General features: G+C 32.7%; 2 protein-coding genes across 11 annotated transcripts in view; one reads left to right on the forward strand and one right to left on the reverse strand.

The window, feature by feature from the left end:
* SMARCAD1 (SNF2 related chromatin remodeling ATPase with DExD box 1) overlaps positions 1-19,545 on the forward strand; it is a 78,752-nt gene extending 59,207 nt beyond the window's left edge. For all 9 annotated transcript variants that reach the window (XM_077882888.1, XM_077882890.1, XM_077882886.1 and 6 more), the window contains 14 exons: positions 1,799-1,889; positions 4,349-4,448; positions 5,141-5,200; positions 5,306-5,381; positions 6,502-6,637; positions 7,123-7,260; positions 8,876-8,971; positions 9,065-9,182; positions 9,403-9,524; positions 9,980-10,168; positions 11,016-11,134; positions 12,004-12,186; positions 13,090-13,199; positions 18,184-19,545. In XM_077882888.1, the coding sequence (XP_077739014.1) occupies positions 1,799-1,889; positions 4,349-4,448; positions 5,141-5,200; positions 5,306-5,381; positions 6,502-6,637; positions 7,123-7,260; positions 8,876-8,971; positions 9,065-9,182; positions 9,403-9,524; positions 9,980-10,168; positions 11,016-11,134; positions 12,004-12,186; positions 13,090-13,199; positions 18,184-18,245 (1,600 nt within the window). In that variant the 3' untranslated portion in view covers positions 18,246-19,545. The remainder of the gene's footprint in view (positions 1-1,798; positions 1,890-4,348; positions 4,449-5,140; positions 5,201-5,305; positions 5,382-6,501; positions 6,638-7,122; positions 7,261-8,875; positions 8,972-9,064; positions 9,183-9,402; positions 9,525-9,979; positions 10,169-11,015; positions 11,135-12,003; positions 12,187-13,089; positions 13,200-18,183) is intronic.
* HPGDS (hematopoietic prostaglandin D synthase) overlaps positions 1-20,456 on the reverse strand; it is a 59,840-nt gene that overhangs the window by 11,491 nt on the left and 27,893 nt on the right. For both annotated transcript variants that reach the window (XR_013371258.1, XM_077882897.1), the window contains exon 7: positions 231-258. Coding sequence is in view for 1 of the 2 variants with exons in the window: in XM_077882897.1 (XP_077739023.1) it covers positions 243-258 (16 nt within the window). In the remaining variant the exon portion in view is untranslated. The remainder of the gene's footprint in view (positions 1-230; positions 259-20,456) is intronic.

The following is a 20,456-nucleotide window of genomic DNA, read 5'->3' on the forward strand; positions in this document are numbered from 1 at the left end:
ATGTGCTGTGTCTACATTATTTTCATGAAATGGGAACTTTATCTGTGGTATGACTAAGTCCTTGGGAGGGACTCAAAAATAACTCCGTTTTGACCATAGAATGGGTAGGTCAGAGGGAGAGAACTTTTTCATGTTTCTCCTATGTAAAACGTCTGGATCAGACCTGGATTGAATACTGCCACTGCAGACATGGGTTTGAATCATTATATGACCTTGGGCAAGTTACTTACCTTCTCTGAGGCTCAGAGAGGATCCCATCTGTAAAAATGGGGATAATGGTATTATTTACTTTATAATGTAGATTAAGTGAATAATCCATATGAAGCCCATAGCATTATATCTGGAATAGAGTAAACATTCCAATATTAGCATTTATTTTCGCCATTATTGTAGTAGAAAGAATTCATTTGGATCTGGAAATTAAATATATATATGATATGTTTTATTTATTATTACTTTATTAGCAGCAGTAGAAATTACATTGGCCAAGAAGGCAAAGATATTTTTAAAATGAACTGCAGAGACTTCAGTAAGAGTGCTAATCTTTTTTCCTACCAATACTTTTAATTATTTGTAATGAGAAATGTATAGATTGCATTACCCCATAGTTGAAACACAGATTCTGATTTAAGATGGCTTTCTACCCCAGCTCTTTTACAGCTGTTCTAAATAAGGTACTGATTTTAGAATTTGGCCCTTTAACCATTTTATTATATCATATCTATGTCCAGACCCCTTCCCTGTGTGCAGATAGGATGTGAGTAATAGGAAATTAAGGGGATGGGTTAAAAGCTGGAGAACAAGAGGTGCATGGCCTTATCCTGGCTTTCCATCTTAATATGGGAAATATGCTGACCTAGTGAGTATGAGAATAAACTTCCAAGTGAGATAGACTTTAGTTAAAATCTTAGCCTTCCATAAAACACTGTAGCTGTGCAGCCTCAGGCAAATTACTTAGCCTTCAGCTTTTCATCTACTTAATGATAAAAGTCAGTCTTTATAGGATGTTGGAAGATTAAATGAGATGGTGCTTGAAAATGACATTTGTGTGTGTGTATAATAGGTGTTTGGTAAATAACTGCTATTAGTTTTTAACCACTTGAACTTTCAGGGGAAAAAGTACTGTTTTCATCCATTATAACCTTCCATAATACCTTCCAAACAAGTTATTTTCAAATTTTGTGTTTACAAATTAAATGAGATTTTGACACTTGCCTGCTACTTTCCACTCATGGACACTCATTGATGTCTAGCAAATTTACATTCATACATAGTTCAAAGACAAATAAACACATACATATACCTTCCTGAATTACATATACCATTGATACTAGAGGTGATTGACATTTATTCAGAAAGTGTTTATTCAGTCATCCCAGCAAAGAAGCAAATTAAGCTTGAGTTGTCCTAATACTTCAGGTTCCTCGATGTGGTTAAAATTCAAATCCATACAATACCATTTTCAAGTATAAATATTAGGTTAGTAACATGTTACAGTTAATATTCTGATCATTTATGGAATTTGGTGGCATTACATTATGACCGAATATGGAAATTTTTTTATAATTCTTATAGCCAGAAGAAAAATAAATACAAAATAAAATTTGATAAAATAGAAAAAAAGTATTGTGTTTTAGGCTCAATTTCTTAATTAAATATAAATAGCTTCTATAACAGGTTAAAGGTAAGAAAGACTAGGCATAGGTATTTCAGCTTTTGTGTGATTATAAACTTAAACGTCACATCAGAAAACTAATAGAAGTACAAATCCATAATATTTGGTCACTCTCTCTACCAGTTTGTCACTCAAGCCCTATCAGAAGGTTGGTTTGAATTGGCTGGCATTGGTACATAAACATGGACTTAATGGCATTTTGGCAGATGAAATGGTAAGTGGTACTCTATTTCTGATTTGTCGTTAAAAGGCGTTCTTTCTGTCACTTAAAAATAGAAATTTTCCCTTGACCCCTGTAGTTTACTGTTCTCATTTCAGTTTTTTAGTACCCCAATCACCCCTTCTAATTTTCTATTGTTTCTCTTAGCTTTAGCCTCTTCATTGCCTCCCAGAATGAAAAATGGGCTTACTTTCTTTGATTATCAAGTTAATAAATAGGCATTTTAAAAATTAGACTATAGGAAATACAATAAAAATCAAGATCACTACCTACCTCCTTGAAATAAGTATTATTTTGATGTGTCTCTTTTCATATTATTTTCTTCTGCAGGTGTGTGTGTGTGTGTGTGTGTGTGCACATGTACACATACATATATATACATATGTATAAAATACTAAATGAGATTTTGTTATGTGTACTTTTCTATAGCTTCTTTTGAAATTTGTAGGTACCTTTAAATAAATCTACACATTTATCAGCAACATCATTTCAGCCATTTTACTTTTGTTAGATGTCCCTGAGGTGTTTTTTTCTTTTTCTCCAAATCACATTTGCTTGAAGCTAAACTAAGGAAGTTCATTACAGCCAGTAGTTCAGGTATTGTCACATAGAAACTTAACCTTTAATTTAACCTTAATGTCCTTCCTCCTTTAAAAGATTTAATAAAAATTGGTCGTGTTCATTGGAGAAAATGTTTATTAAATACACCTAAATTACATTGTATGTAATACATTGTATGTATTATCAAAATAAAAATTAACATAGTTATCCTAGTCCGTAGTTTGCTTCTAGTGATCTTTTGTATTTTAAGACTTCCCAAAAAAAAAAAAAAGACTTCCCACATGTACATCATACTATCCTTATAACAAAGATGCTGTTTATCTGATAGAAAAATAATATAGGCAGAATTTCAAAATAGTTATAGAATTAGATATAGAATATAGAACATTACAGTTGTGTAAAGCTGGACATGAGAATCAAATCTGGATGTGGGGCCCCAGCTTTGCCTTTCATGGGCTGATCCTTACCAAATGATCTAATCTCAGCCAATATTAGAAAAATGTGGTATTATTTGGCATCAAATGAGGTATAATTTGTAAAACTTTTTGTAACCTGTAAAGCACTATATTTATGTTAGTATCTTGCTTGGTCTGCTAGGGCTCCCATTATAAAGACTGGGTGGCTAAAACAACAAATTTATTTCTCAAAGCTGTGGAGGCTGGAAACCTAAGATCAAAGTGTTGGCCAGTTTGGTTTCTCCTGAGGCCTCTCTCCTTCATTTGCAGGTGGACACTTTTCACTGTGTCCTTACATATCTTTTTCTCTGTATGCACCCATCCCTGATGTCTCTTTTTCTTAAGATGAGGATTGGGTTCCCATCCTTGTGATCTCACAACCTTAATTACCTCCTTAAAGGCCCTCTCTACAAATATAGTCACATCGGGGGATAGGGCTTCAACACATAAATTTGGCAGTGAGGGCAATTCAGGTCTTAACAGTTGGTAATGTTTAGCTCCTCCTTAATAGCCTTTAGAAACAAAAAACAAAACAAAACAAAAAAAACCTTCATTGATGTATAATTTATTTGTAGTAAAATGCATAAATGTTCAGCTTCGTGATTTTTTTTTTAATGTATATGTGCACCCATGTGACTACCTCCCCAGATCAACATTCCCATCATCCCAGAAAATTCCCTCATGCTCCTTTTCAGTTATTACCACCACCATTATTTGGATGCCTAAACCATAGCTTTTTTTTTTTTTTTTTGAATTTTGAATTTTATATAAATAGAGCCATATAGTATATACCTTTTGTTTCTGGTTCATTTGATGCATGATAAAGTTACTGAGAATCATATGTGTCAGTAGTTTGGTGTTTTATTGGCATGAAGTAGTCCCTAGTATAAATATGCTACAACTTGTTTATCATTCTTCTGTGGAAGGACATTTAAGTCAATTCCAGTGTTTGGCTATCATGATAAAACTACTGTCAACATTCTTACTCCGGTCTCTTTGTGGACTTATGTTCTCCTATCTCTTGAATATACTCTTAGAAGTGAAATTAGTGGGTAAGAGGATGGGCATATGTTCAAATCCAATTAGTCATTAGAACATTGTTCTTAATCTACCCAGTATGTATTAAAATTTGTTTTATATAAGCTACCAAAATTATGTCCTTTAAATGCATTGCAAAGCTCTTCCATGTTCATATGTGTCACTTTTTAACTAGCACTTAGAATACAACCTGCTCGTTAAACTAAGTCATAGTATCATTTGGAGGTTATGATCTGTTTTATCTGTCACTGAGCACTAAGAACATGGTAGAGTTCTTACAGGATTGCATTATGGGGAATCAAAAATAAAATCAGAAATACTATTTTTCCTTTTGTGTTTTCCAGTATTTTTTGTTTGTTTTTAAATTTCATATATTGTCTTTTAAACATTTAATTTTAGGGCCTAGGAAAAACTATTCAAGCCATTGCATTCCTGGCATACCTTTATCAGGAGGGTAATAAAGGTCCTCATTTGATCGTTGTTCCCGCATCAACTATAGGTTTGTAATACTGTGAACAACCATACTTGACTGTATAGTGTTTTATATAGGGAGAAGGAAAACTGTTACGTGTGATTTCTTAGTTTGTGAAGGTGAATATTAATTCTGTGGTCTCCTTATACTTTTTTCCCCTTTTAGTATGTGTATGTATGTGTGTTTGATTGTACCAGACATCTTTTAAAAGAAAATAACTTAAATACAAGTCAGTTATTCAGCTTTTAAATTATTATGGATCAAGGACCATCGATAAGATAATTTTTCTAATACTTAACCAGTTGTTTTAATGAAAAAAAATTTAATGAGTAATTTAAGAGAAACAAGTGCTTTTAAATTGTTAATTAAACATTTATTGAATCAGAAAGTATACAGTTCATTCCCACTGAAATTGCTCCTTTATTAATTGATTAGATGTAGACTAGCGTAAGTGAATATACGTGTGGACATAATCCAAAAAAACTCTTTAAATTGGAATTTAATCATCACCTGTAAATATAATGGTTAGTTCTCTACCTTTCATTTTCTGCCTCTTCAAAATTATTTTAAACATTAGGAGTAAAATTGTAATGGGTCTGTGATTTTTTTTTTAAATTTTGTATTATTTTGCAAAAGAATGATTTCTGTTTAGAACTCATTTCACTGCATACATCTAACCTTTTATAGAAGATGCAAATAATACCTCTCTTGTTTCCTAGATAACTGGTTAAGGGAAGTTAATTTATGGTGCCCCACTTTAAAGGTGCTCTGTTACTATGGTAAGAATGTCATTTTGCTTTAATTGGAAATATTTTAAAAATCCTAATAATACAGTAAAGTACAGTAAATGTAACCAGTATGGGTGTGTTGTTTTTAAATTGTAGGCTCTCAAGAAGAACGTAAACAAATTAGATATAACATCCATAGTAAATATGAAGAATATAATGTAATTGTGACCACGTAAGTATTGAGAAAAAAAAAATGTTGGAGGGGAGATATTGCGTAGTTATCAAATTAAAAAAAAAATATTTGCAATCTATTAGTAATATGAAGTTGGTGCTAAGAACTATGCAACAAATTAATGGAATGACTTAGGTTAAGAATTCAGGCATTTAAAAAAAAAAGATTTCAGGCATTTTTCAGTTTTTTATTAGTATAACAGGTGGCTGGTAGTGCTTATAAAAAGGTTTTGTCCACTTGATTGATAGCATAGTTTTATAGGACTCTTTGTATTAAAGTAAAATTTAAGATATCCCATTAAAAAGATTTGTAATATTTTAACTCATAAGTGTTAATTATTAATGTTAATAATTATTAAATATAGGAGAATCTCACTCTAAATGAAAAAACATAGTTAAAATAGGATAGAATATAAAACTTTGAATAAGTTAGTCATTACTTGGTAGTAACCATTTAGTGTAAATATCTAGCAGAGAATCTAATGCTTTCATGTTGCATTTTTAAATGTAGGTTATTTCAAGCTTCATATTAACTGACAGTATTTAGTTATTATTTCCTTCTGCTGACTTCTGTAGGAGGCTATGATTAAAAGATGAATCCAAAATTCATCTTTTCAACATAAAATGGACTTCATTTTCATATATAGTCTAGTACTGCTAGCTACTATTAACTTTTTTTCTTGGATGTTGTACTGTGCTAGTTTAATACAGTAGAATTATGTTCTTAAATATCTTCATTTCATGTCTTCTTTTTGTTGCTTTTGTTCTGAAAATAGAACAGTTAATGAAGCAAAGTGTTTAACAATTGTGGATTACATATAAATTATACCCAAATTGGCTTCTTCCTCATTGTGTAGAAGTTGTCTAATTATAACATTAAAATTTCCCTTTACCTACCCATTGCAGCTTTTATAACTTGGCTACATGTACCTAAATAATGATTGTATACAAGTGCATCAGAATTTTTTGAACACCTACTATGTCTAGTATCTTTCAGGTACTGGCTATTAGAAATGTATAAATAAAAATAATTTTGCAAAACATGAAGGCTCACTGTGGTCCAGGCTCCTAAAGGGATAGCCTTAGAGAATTTTTTTTTTTTTTTTTTTTTTTGGTGACAGGTATAATTGTGCAATCAGCAGTTCTGATGATCGTAGTCTGTTTCGACGGCTAAAACTTAATTACGCGATTTTTGATGAGGGCCATATGCTGAAGAATATGGGCTCCATCCGCTACCAGCACCTAATGACAATTAATGTAAGAGAGTACTTTGTGAATATTTCCAATTATAATGAAGTTTTAGTTATGTTTTAATGTATTAGTACTTTATTTCAGGGGTCAGTGGATTTTTCTGTAAAGGTCCAGAAAATATTTTATGCTTTATGAGCCATCCTCTGCTACTTGTTTTTTGCTTTTGTTGTTTTGTTTTATAACCCTTTAAAAAAGTGTGTAAAAACCATTAGGTCATGAGCTTCAAATTACCAACCCCTGCTCTATATGATAAACTTTATGAATATCAAGTACAATCTAGGTACCCACTTACAAAATGAAACCATTAATTAGTTTTATATATTGTACCTTAAAATAAAATAGATGATAATTTTTCTAAATTACTAGTCTTTTATCACAGAATGTTACATTATTAATAATGGTTTTAATTTTTTCTTTCCTACTGAAGAATATAGACAAGAAGGACTTGGCTCTTAAAAAAAAAAAAGCTAATCTAAATTTTACTTTCACAGGCAAATAACCGATTGCTGCTCACAGGCACACCTGTACAGAATAATCTCTTAGAACTCATGTCACTGTTGAATTTTGTTATGCCACACATGTTTAGTAGTAGCACCAGTGAAATACGAAGAATGTTTTCTTCTAAGACAGTAAGCATAAATTTATATTTTCTTCCAAATATGTTACTTTGTGGTTTATATAGGCCATTCTTCTCTTTTGCCTTTTGTCTTTTTTTCTTTTCATAGTGTATATGCATTATCAAATAAATTTAAGTAATTGATATCCCTATACTTGGATGAATTGGGAAGTCAGCCAAAATACAATGGGAGATAAATTGCTGACTTCTGTAATTAGTATCCAGAAGTTTTGGTTTTAATATCCTAAATTTCTGAAATGACAATTTTAAATTAGTGGAGAGCTCAGATCTATAATAAATGGGGAAAGTTTGGTTATTGCATTTACCTTACAAAAATTAGGTAAATTAGTAGCATTTCTTTATAGGTAAACTATAGAACTGGACAAAGGTAGAATATCTAGAAAATTCCTGTACTGGGAAATATGTTTTGAAATAAAAATCCATAAATTCAAAAGTAACAATTTTTTAAGTTTTATTGATTGATTTGAGAGCGTGCAAATGTGGTGGGGAGAGGGAGAATCTCAAGCAGGCTCCTGGCTGAGCCCTCGACCTGCAGGCCAGTACCTGAGCCACAGCCTTGAGGCGGACCCTCAACCTACTCTGCCACCCCAGGTACCCCAAAGTAACAGTTTCTTACAGTTACACTCAAGAAATCCTATTTCAAAGAAAATCTGAGTAATTTTCTGCATGTTGCTTAGAAAAGGTACAGTAGAGGGTACCTGGTTGGCTTAGTGGTTACGCATCTGACTCTTGATTTCAGCTCAGGTCATGATCTTGGGGTCCTGGGATCGAGCCCCATGTTGGGCTCCCAGCTCAGCAGGGAGTCCACTCGAGACTCCCACTCTCCCTCTCTTGCCACTCCCTCCTCTCAATAAATAAATAAGGCTTTTAAAAAATAAGCATTAAAAAGAAAAAGGACAGTATAGCCTTCAGGCACTTCTAAATTTTCCAGTAAAGCAATGTTTATATAGATTCGTGACTCTCTTTCAAGTCACGTATATTTTGCAAAAATTCTCTATGATATTGTTCCACTGCAAATTAACTGCCTTTTAAACTTCCACTGATGAATTCACTCCCACTTGATGGCCTAGTAAATTATAGAATATGGAGGACTGCTTCACATCTTAGAATGAAATTTCATGTCTTTAATTCTCCAAAGTTAACAAGTCTTGACTAGGAACTATCCCTGTCTTTTAGATCACATATTTTACATCACCTGTACCAGCTTTCTTTTGGGGTCATTTTCTACAAATAAGTTTTCTACTTAACTTTCTTTCTCTTCCCCTTCCCCCCCCTCCTCTTTAAACATACCGAGTACACATACACTTTCGTGAGAGCTTGTCTGGTAATTAGTTATATTTCATTAGTTATGACTTAAACTTCTGAACACCATCCTAGAACATTCAGCTTTATTAGCTCAGCAGAATACATGAAACTTCAAAATATATATGGAGGTTGAAGAAGTAGATTATAGTCCAGAGTTGAAATGTGAAATTCTATCCAGAATGAAGTGAGTTTCTGTGGAAAATAACTCATTGTATTGAGGATGACTTTCATGTTATATAATATTGTTACTGTGATCATTAAATGAGTAATTTCTAAAAGGATATGTTCTTTTATTTACTTAGAAATCAGCAGATGAGCAAAGTATATATGAGAAGGAGAGAATAGCACACGCAAAACAAATTATAAAACCATTTATTCTCAGAAGGGTAAAAGAAGAGGTAACTTATCTGCATATTTATTATGATTTTTTTTTTTTTTAAGAACTGTTTTCTTTATTTAAATGATCTGCTTGAACTGTTTTCCTTTCTCAGGTTCTCAAGCAGCTACCCCCCAAGAAAGACCAAATTGAATTGTGTGCAATGTCAGAGAAACAGGAGCAACTCTATTTGGGTCTTTTCAACAGATTGAAAAAATCTATCAATAACATTGGTATAATCTGATTTTTACAATTTCATGTGAAAAATAATCCTGTACTGGAGCTACATTTTGTTTAATCATGTTATACTGGGATTTGCTCAATTTAAAAAATTACTTAGAATTTGAAGAAATAATTTTAAACTTTATTTGCATTGAGATCTATTTCAGCAAACAGCTATCAACTTGGGTTTTGTTTGTGTTTTGTTTCTAATGTGTGCCCTTGGAATCACAGAAAAAAGCACAGAAATGTGCAATGTCATGATGCAGTTGAGAAAAATGGCCAATCATCCTTTATTACATCGCCAATATTACACAGCTGAAAAGCTCAAGGAAATGTCTCAGCTTATGCTAAAGGTAAGGATTTTGTAGTATATTAACACTTAAGCTTTATTAACACTGTTAAACATAAGGTTCAACTCATTCTCCCTTAGCACTCACCTGTAGTTCTTTATAGTCTTTGTGTTACAAGCAACTATTTTCTTTTTTAAATGTTTTTATATTATTTTAAATTTTTATGGAAAATTTTCAAACGTGCTGCAAGTGGAGAGAATTGTATAATGAAATCCTCTGCCCATTTAATAGTCACCCATTTTTTTTTTTTTTTTACAGTTATTTAGAATGGCATTACTCTCGTTACATCTAGACTCTTCCCCGGGATTATTGTGACCCAAAGTCTAGACATTATTTCATCTCTAAATATTTTAGGATGTTATCCCTAAAACAATAAAGACTTTTACCCCTTTATTGTACCTAGAAAATAAATATTATATCTTCATTTTGAAGTGTGTACTGTTCTGTTTTGTTTTAAGGAACCTACACATTGTGAGGCTAACCCTGACTTGATCTTTGAGGATATGGAAGTTATGACAGACTTTGAATTACATGTACTTTGTAAACAGTATCGACATATTAATAATTTCCAGTTAGATATGGACTTGATTTTAGATTCTGGAAAATTCCGAGTTTTAGGATGCATCTTATCTGAATTGAAACAGAAGGTAATGAAGAATGCCACTCCTCTTGTGTTTGTCCAGTTAAACTTCTTTAAAATAATTCTGGCATGATCTGACTTTCTTGAAGTTTTAACCTATGTCTGTTATACATGTTTCTAGAAATTAGTGATTTGATCATTTAGGGGATATATTTGGGGATATGTTTTCCTGATTACTTTTCCTCTGTTGAGTCTCAGAAAAATAGAAGTTAGTAGAATACATATGTATTGATTTTTTTATTGTATTTTATTGTATTTTATTTTATTTTATTTTATTTTATTTTATTTTATTTTATTTTAAATTTTATTTATTTGAGAGAGAGAGGGAGAGAGCACAAACTGGGGAGAGAGGCAGAGGGAGAGGGTAGGGGAAAAGGAAACTCCTTGCTGAGCGAGGAGCCTGACGAGGGGCTCAATCCCAGGACCCTGAAGAAATGACCTTAGCCAAAGGCAAACACTTAACTAACTGAGCCACTCAGGTTCTCTCCCCAGGATTGATGATTTTTAAAAAATAATGTTAAATGCCATTATTTCATAAGTGACAATCTGTAAGATTGCCTTAAAATTAGTATTTTGAATATACCATGTTATTTAAGTACTACTACCCATTTATATATGAAATCGCTTAAATTTGTTATGATCATAATTTAAATAGTACTTTTGTAGTTTTCATTAACTGTCTTTAAAAACCAAAACTGAAAATTAAATTTTAGGTCTGAAGTTAGAAGTTACTTATGTATAACAAGAAATTTACCTTTGCTACGATTACTTGATTTTCATTAAAGAAGCAGTTGATCATTAGATACTTATAATTTTATTTTCCCATGTATCTAATCATATATATTTTTTCACAGGGAGATAGAGTTGTATTATTTAGCCAATTTACCATGATGCTGGATATTCTAGAGGTTCTCTTAAAACATCATCAGCATAGATACCTCAGATTAGATGGGAAGACTCAGATTTCTGAAAGGTTGGTATACTTCACTTTAGTTTCAGAAAATCTCCACCTCCCTTTCAAAGAGTAAGAGTAAATGTTAGAATTTTAAATATATGTAAAATATTTGATTGAATTATATTGCTTTGAGTCTTTTGTATGGTTATTTCAAATCATTGCTTTAAGGAAAATTTTCTCAATTTCTGATCTGAATTGTATAGAAATCTATTTTGATATCTGATTAGAATTTATAATGTTTTTCTCCTTTAAAATTCATTCAGAGCCTTGAAGCACCTTACCTTGAAACCAAGATTGTTTTAAAATTTGGGGCTTTTCATATTTTAATAGTAATTGAATGAGTTTAGTTTTTTTAATTTTTTTTTAATTCCCAAAGAGTAAAAGATTGTCTTCAAAAAAGGGGGGAATACTTTTTCTAGTAAGTTTAAACTGCATTATATCTTTTAGTTTATTTTTTATCAGCCAAAATGAATCTTTTTTCCCACATTAAAGATAGAAGTCATGCTAAAAGAGAATACACTGCTCTAGTTTGATCTTGAGATCTTTAGTTCATCTGGTAGCAAGAGCAGCTACTAACAGATTTCTCAGAAGGCTGAAGATTGAAAAGCCATATGCTAAATTAAGCTAGAAGTCATTCAACAAAGGAGAAAATAACTCTTTAGGACTACTCAAACCTCAATAGTTGAATTAAAGTAAGAATTAGGAGAAAGAGAAATGGTATAGAAAAGAAGTTGGTTAATTGGGAAGGTCTATCAATAAAATAACTGCAGGAAAAGTAACTATATTGCCATTTACATCATCAGGGTTTTTTTCCATGTAGTGTGATTGTTTTTAGTTTTAGTTATACACATTTTAGTGAAATTTAACCTAATATATTTATTTTATAGGATTCACCTAATTGACGAGTTTAACACCGACATGGATATCTTTGTGTTTCTACTGTCAACAAAAGCTGGTGGACTGGGAATAAACCTAACTTCAGCAAATGTTGTTATACTTCATGATATTGACTGTAACCCTTACAATGACAAACAAGCAGAAGATAGATGCCACAGAGTAGGCCAGACTAAGTAAGTGTTTTGAATTGAAATTTATTTTTAACTAAATGCTAATTTAATTTGTACAGAATAGTAGAATATTGTCTGTCTTTTAGTTAAAGCAAAATAACCTCCCCCACCCCACCCCCCCCAAATAGTTCTGCAGCTGATGGAAACAAAATATTATCAATGGTTCAGCCCCTTTGGAAAAAATTAGTAGTTGAAAAGGCTTGTTTGTTAGACCATTTAAGTGCCAGATAGACTTAATAATATGTATACTATTGCTACCCTATTATCCTTTAGGAAATACATTATTTGAGTTGTAGGTATTTTAGATGAAGGGTCATTTTGACATTGGACCAAAAAGAGGTGCAAATACCTATAAACTCAACTCTGCTATCCATGTAAGTAGCCAATAATCAGTGTCTTCTCTGTGGAATATATTACTGTATTTCTAAAAGAAATTAATAAGAACCAAAGATTTATCTGTACCTAGTATGGCACTAAAACTTCCTGTGTACTCTTTGTGGTTCACCACACTTTCTTTCTTCTCGTACTGAGTAATTTAGTGGAACCTGGCAAGCAAAGCATGTTCCTTTTTATTTATATTTTTATTTTTAGTGTTTTTGTTTAGCATGTTCCTTTTAAAAATGGAATACCTATCTGAACCCAGACTGTTTGTTGTAGTAAGTTTTACCAGTAATTTTTGGAGTACAGATATCTTAGATTAATAAGAAGGATCATTTAAAAGTTACATACACTCAGAAAATGTCAATCCTAAGTAGTTTGAATAAAAAGCAATTTATAGTTATGGATATATTTGTTATATAATCTTCAGATTATTCTTACTGAACTCTAAGGTGTTTTATGTAGCTTATATGTATCTAAATAATTTTATATTAAGTAACCAACAGACATATCTTCTTTTTTCTTTAGAGAAGTACTAGTTATAAAACTGATAAGCCAAGGGACAATTGAAGAATCCATGCTAAAAATTAACCAACAGAAATTGAAACTAGAACAAGATATGACCACAGTAGATGAAGGTAAGTTGTTTGTAAGCAGAAACTTCAGTATTTATTGAAGAAAAAGCATCAAATTAGCAGTAGCAAAAGTTTAGCAAAAATGGGCCAGATCCTTACTGCCATACAGTGTAGGAATGGCATGGTAGACGATAAGCGTACTCAATAAGTATTATAATAATTAACATTATTTTGCTAGAATTGATATAAACACTTGATTTTGGAAAATTCTGTCTCTTCCGTCCCTTATCTCTTGACACCAAAACATCCCCCAAATAAAATTAGGTCTATAATTTTATACACAATGTTATGATTTACTTAGTATATAAGTAATATATATAAATCCAAAGGATTTAAATACATGGCATAGTATTAATTTATTAAGAACTGCAACATTGATATTAATCCCATTTGACCAGCAAATACTTAATGCACTAGATTGCAATAAATGCATTTTCTTACTAAAAAATTTAAAATTTCAGATTGAAGTAGATTGGGTACTAAAAAGAACCCTCTAAGAGAACCCTCTTCATTCCATCTTTTTAAAAGGTATAATTTTTAAAGTTTTATATTTTTAAAAAGATAATACATTCACATAATTCAAGATTCAAAAGATATACAAAGCAAACAAAAGCCTCCTTCTCACCCTATCATCCAATTTCCCCATAAAAATGGTGACACATTGACTTTTATTAGCATATGACCATTTAGTTTTTGCAGATAGAAGTAAATAAGTATATGTATTCTTTCGCCCTTTTACACAAGTTATCATGCAGTCTTTTACATCTTACTTTTCTTATTTAATGTTAAATTTAATTGGATGATAAAACAAGCTGTTTTATCATTATTCTAATAAGTAAGGATATTACTAATGTTGATCATGGTTCATTTCAACTCCCCAAACTTCCACTGAATATTTACTATGTCCCAGTATTTTGCTGGGAACTCTGTACTATAAACAGTTTGGTATATTTTTAATGTCTTTGCGGAGAGAGAGAGAGATGTTTGGTAAAATTAGTACATGTCCTTCTGTATAGCATTCATTTCAGAGTGCTTCAGGTTGGGTAGGCAGACAATAGAGAAGGTTTGAGTAAGAAGCAACTGCAATGATTATAACTTAAACAGTAGGCTTTGTGTGGAGGTGGCAACTTGCCAATTTCACATTATCTAGCAAAAGCAATAGCGTGAATGCATAAGGCCTATTCCACAACACAGCACATTTTCCTGAGTGTTTTGTTAGGGCATCTTTTCAAATTTAGTTAAAACAATTATATACCTATTCTCATTTAGCAGCTGCCACCTATCCAGATATATAGATTTTATTCCAACAGTAAGTCTTTAGATAGAACCATCATAGTTAATTGGGGTTTCAGCAGTTTAATTGTTGGACTCCCTCCCATCTTTAACTATATAGGTTGCTTTTCATGGACTGGTTCATTTCCTCCGAAACAAATTTGTCAATCTTCTGTGAAATACGGATTGTGGAAGATACAGTATATGACTACTGACTGCATTCTTAGAGCTAAGGAGAAGCAGAGGAGGGAGGGCTGTTGCCATATTTACATAGTTAACTCTCCTATTCCAGTATAGCTTCATTGTCTTCTACTAGCCCCATATCTAGCATTCTTCTGATTCAAACTTTTCAAAGAATAAACCTTCATTTGTGTATCTGGGGTAAATGGCTGGCTCTGTTGGACAGGCTTTAGATGTTCTATTCTTCAACCTGTTTTAGCTCTGTATGTTTCCTATCCTTTAGGAACCATGCATTACCTCCGTGTCTTGAGTTTGGGGGTGGGGGCACAGGCTGGGGGAAAGAATAGTGAGATTCTGAGTGTGAAGTACCTTGCGTTTTCTACCTGTGCACACTTAAGTTTTTGCTTTGTCCATTCTGCTAAAGTCAGCTTCCATTCTTCCATTTGCTTTTCATCTTCCATAATTTGTTGACAACTTTCTTCACTGTTGTCTTTTTCTTCTGTTTTTTCTCTTTTTTCTCTTTCTGTTCTCTTTTTCTTCTGTATAGTGCCCCTGATTTCTTTTTTTCATGGCATTTTAATGGTATTTCAGATGAGACCGGTGTATATCCAGTCATGTCTAGTCATAGTTCATGTAAATTATTTGTACTTCTATAAATTTGTTTAGTCTAAAATTTTACTTGTTCACATCAAGTTTTTCTTAAATTGGCAGCTTATTTCAACTATGCTTTTAGGCTGTAACCTTTAAAGTGTTTAATTATAAAGAATCGTTCCCCCATTTATCACTCTTTCTGTAGGAAATTTTCCTCTTGTTATAGCTATTTGTGTATCAGTTTTTTCCAGTATGTGTTTTATTTGGTAGGCTAAGGGTACAGTGATGTTGTTATTCTCTTAACTATAATGATTTTGTTGTCTTTGCTTTTGGTTTCATTTAAATAATTTGACACTGTCCTAATGAAAGTACACGTACTTTTTCATCTCTCATGGTGAGGTTCTTTACCACTGTAAACAAAAAGTATATTTGTAATTGATTGTCTCTGTGCTTTCTTGTTAACAATCTGTATGCCCCCATTTCCACGAAACTATGAAAGATAAATACCATGATTCCTCTCAAATGCTTGTCAGACTTTTGTGTCTCTAGAATTTTCCTTAGTGGTTTTCAGAGTGCAGTCTCTGGACCAATAGCAACAATATCACCTGGGAAATTGCCTTGAAATGCAAATTCCCAAGCCCATCTCCATCCCTACTGAGTCAGAAATTGTGAATGGAATTCAGTAATCTGCTTGGCATACTGATACATGCTAAATTTAGTCAGAGAACCATTGCTTTAGAATAAGGATTCTGGTTTGGGTGTGTTATTTTTCTTTAATCTCTTATAATTTTCTACCTTTTAAAACTTTTACTTTTTTTAATTAATTAATTACTTAATTAATTATTTATTTATTCAGAGAGAGAGAGAGAGGGGGGCAGAGACACAGGCAGAGGAAGAAGCAGGCTCCATGCAGGGAAACCGACATGGGACCCGATCCCAGGTCTCCAGGATCACACCCCAGGCTGCAGGCGGCGCTAAACCGCTGCGCCACCGGGGCTGCCCCTTTTAAAACTTTTAATATGGAAATTTTCATGCAAAAATGTTGAAAATATGAGTTTAGCAGTTACAAACATTTTGCGTCATCTACCTTTTTTCCCTCATGAACCATTTCAGTGAGTTGTAGACATGACAGGTCATTCTGAATATTTCAGCATTCTCTCTAAGTTGTCAGAATACCACTATTATATCCAAGAAAATTAACAGTAATTTTAAAATATTATCATATATTTTTCCCAATTATGCCATGTCTTTTATATCTTTAAAAAAAAAAAAAAAGACAAGGTCCAGAGTTCACACATTGCATCTTATTGCATTATATCTTTGGTATCTTCAAACTTAGAAGAGTCTCCTCATCCCTATTCCTTCTTTCCACCTCTCCCTTCATTCCCAGAATACTAAATTTTGTACAGTCTTTTTTTGTCTTGTACTTTGGCATTCTTGTTGTCTTACTATCTTCTGGATTTGTCTGGTTATTCGGTCAGTTAATTTAGGACGAGTTTCAATTTAGATTTCATTGGCTATTAAGTCTATGGATGAACCTCAAGGCAAAGATGGCAGCAAACTCCTTGAGAGTTTATAAGTTTATGGAATAATCTGTGTTTCTGTGCATATGCTTTTTACTGAAAGGAGAAGAGTAAATAAAAGTACTCATAATTTTAGATTATAATTGGGGTATGTATGGGTGACAGAGAAAAGTGATTAATTTGACTATATTTTAGCCACATCTAATTTATAAGATTATTCATTGCTATCAATGTATAAATACTTAATGAATTGCCAACTATATCATTGTCACTATAAACTAATAAATCAGTTTGTCTAAAAACTGTGTAAGTGATTAATTGAATTAATCAAGGATACCTAGATTCTACATCACTTTGGTAAAAGATGTTTTCCCAATTTAGAAAATCCTGGGAGTGCCTGGGTCGCTCATTTGGTTGAGTGTCTGGCTCTTGATTTTAGCTCAGGTTATGATCTCATGGGTTGTGATATCAAGCCCTATGTCAGGTTCCATGCGCAGTGGGGAGTCTGAGATTCTCTCTCTACCTCCCCTTACTTGGGCGTGCACACACTCTTTCTCTCATTCTTTCTTGCTCTCAAATAAATCTTAAAAAAAAAAAAAAAAAAAAGCCAGATGCTTCCTGCATAAGTGTCTAGATACTAGAGTCTCATTTAATTGAAATATGAGGGAAACATTGGAGAAGTTTATTTGCAGTGGGCAGTTTAATCTTCAACCAGTATTCCATTGTCCCAGTTTTGTTTAGATGTGCTAATTAAGTCTAAATCAGTGTTTGTGTCTTTGGATTAAAAATAAGGGTGTAGATGAATGATTTGTTTTCAGTATTCAGTTTGTTACATTAACCGTTCTTATCAAGTAAACCTGAGTAGTAAATACTGTGTGCTATATGAATAGAATATGATCCAAATTAATATGGGTATCTGTATTTATGTCAGCTCAGAAACCTAGCCTCTAGATTACTGTGCTGTCAATATGAACATGAACATAGTAGAGGAAGTATCCCTAAATATATGTAGGGGTTTGTGAAGGGTTTTTATTTGTTTGTTTTGGGGTGGGTTTTATTTATTTATTTATTTATTTATTTATTTATTTATTTATTTATTTATTTAGAGAGCATGCACGGTGGGTGGAGGGAGCAGAGGAAGAGGGAGAGAGAGACTTAAGTAGATTTTGCACTAAGTGGTGGAGTCCCACTCAGGGCTCAATCTCAGGACCCTGAGATCTTGACCTGACCCAGCAGCCAGAGTCAGCTGCTTTAACCAACTGCACCATGCACCACCCAGGTGCCCCTTGAACATTTTAAACAATGAGTGACACTGCAGCAAACTGAGCCTTGAAAGATGATTAGAAATTCGCCAAAGGGAGAGAAAATATGTTTCGTAAAATATTTGTGTTAAACTTTTAATGTCCCTTTCTGACCTGCAGGTGACGAAGGGACTATGCCAGCAGATATAGCCACGTTACTAAAAACGTCAATGGGCCTGTGAAATTAAGAATTGTGAATTCCTAATTGATGAGGAAATATCAACTTGGTGCACTCAAGGACATTTACATTATGATGACCATGGGGTTTACGAACATTTATAACTTTTTATAATTTCCATATTACATTTCTCATAGTATGGACAACTTTTTTGCCACTAACTGAATTCTCCAGATGCTTACATGTGAAATTTCAAAAAAAAAAAAAAAAAAAATCCACAAATATGTAGTCCTGAAGATGTTGAATAATCATTTTACAAAACAGTTTTCTGAATGGGGATTAGTTGGTGATTGTTTGTAACAAATATGCTAATGCTTTAGAAATGTCAGTATTTTTGTAATTATTTCTACCTCCAAATATATATATATTGTCTTTCACTGGATAATGTGTGTAGATTTTTACATGTGCCTTATTTGACAATGCTTATGTCTTGTTTTTCCTTGTCTTATTTGAAGTTCTTTTTTTGTTCGTTTAAAGGATGCAGCTGTATAGATTATATAGCTTTCATTTTATTGCTATTTGAAGCAGATGTTCACCACTGTCAACAAGAACTCAACCTGAATTTAAAGGTGGCATTCCATATACTAACACCCCCAGGTCCTTCCAAGTATTTCTGTTAAAACAAATTTGTTTGGCTAGGCACTAAGTTGTTTTCCAGTGAATAGTAACAAAGAAGCCCTTATCTTGCTCCATGGGTTAATTCCTTCTGTTCATTTCCCAACTGCACTAATTGTGCTTATTACTCTGCCTATTGTTGTGCATGTTTTCATTGATTTCCCTCTCCTGGCTTTTGCTTCTCTTGAAACTGTTGCCCAGTCACTTCTGCTCCATTTCTCTTTACTCTCTAAATAGTAGTTTATTCCTGCCACGTCTCCACATATCAGCAAAGCGTGGGTGACGTTTGTCTACCCTGGCAGAAGAGATTAACAGGCTATTTCACTTCAAAGCCGACTGAATGTGACTTCATATTAAGGCAGCATTAGATACTGCATGGAAATAGGTCATTAACTTTAAACATTTCTCAAAATCTAATTTATCAGTTTCCAGAATTTCCAGTATGGGACCTCCTGAAGAGAGAGCCATTGTTCAATTCCAATTCAGTGTGGGTAACAAAGTGAAATTTAGAAGAAGTAAAGTTGTCTATTTGATATTTAACTCTTTATAAATCTTTCTTTAAATTTTTGCCTGTCAGTCTATCTTGCTGTTTTTATTATACATCAGTTTCTTTGTATAACTTGTGAGTTTCATGTGTTTTGTTTCTATTATGTAAATATCATTATAAATAAACTTATTTATAAATCACAGACTTGTTAATTTTGGAGATTGTACTTTCCAGGCATCTTGATTTGCTAAGATGCTAACGTAATAGAATCCTCTGGAGTTAGAAGAGTAATGAAGTTCGCAAAGCAATTTTCAGATATAGACTTGAAAATTCATGATTCAGTAGATTTACCCAATCTTGAAGGTATAGTGAATATAATCGATATATTTTAGTATAACAGGGCTGGAAGGAATCTGCAAATATTACTACCTCCTCCTACGTCACAGGACCCAAATCACTTAGGTTGTTGGAAATACTACCTTTTAAAATCTCATAATGGATTTCTCATAACTTTTCTTTGTTAATGTCTTCAGTAATAGGCTATTTCTTTTGTTGTTATTAAGTCCATATTATCTTTTTTGAGATGTAGTTGGGTTCTCCCTGTAATGCTCTATTATGTCTTGGGCTTAATAAAAATATTTGTGATCATAAATGGTATCCTCACACCCTTTTTAATAGTTTCTAACACTTCCCTTGATCCTTAAAAATATAATATTGAGCACAAATGAGATTATTATTTGTGCTTAGTATTGCCTATTTCTCAATAAACTGGAATTTATTACTTAGGATGTATTTCTACTAGTTCATTCATTGGACTGATGTCCATGTGAACATTACAATCCATTACCAGTAAAGAACATGCAAAGCCATAGTTGTTGGAATATCATCTTGACCAACTGAAGCAACTTTTATTTTTTATTTTATTTTATTTTTTAAGATTTTTATTTACTTAATCATGAGAGACAGAGAGAGGCAGAGACAGAAGCAAGCTCCCTGCAGGGAGCTTGATGAGGAGGGACTCAAGCAGACGCTCAGCCACTGTGCCACCCGGGTGCCCTGACAACTTTTATTTTTTAATGCAACAGCAGAAGACATATGCTTTATGTGTTTTTG

This window comes from Canis aureus, chromosome 33 (genome assembly GCF_053574225.1).
Source record: "Canis aureus isolate CA01 chromosome 33, VMU_Caureus_v.1.0, whole genome shotgun sequence".
Taxonomy (NCBI): domain Eukaryota; kingdom Metazoa; phylum Chordata; class Mammalia; order Carnivora; family Canidae; genus Canis; species Canis aureus.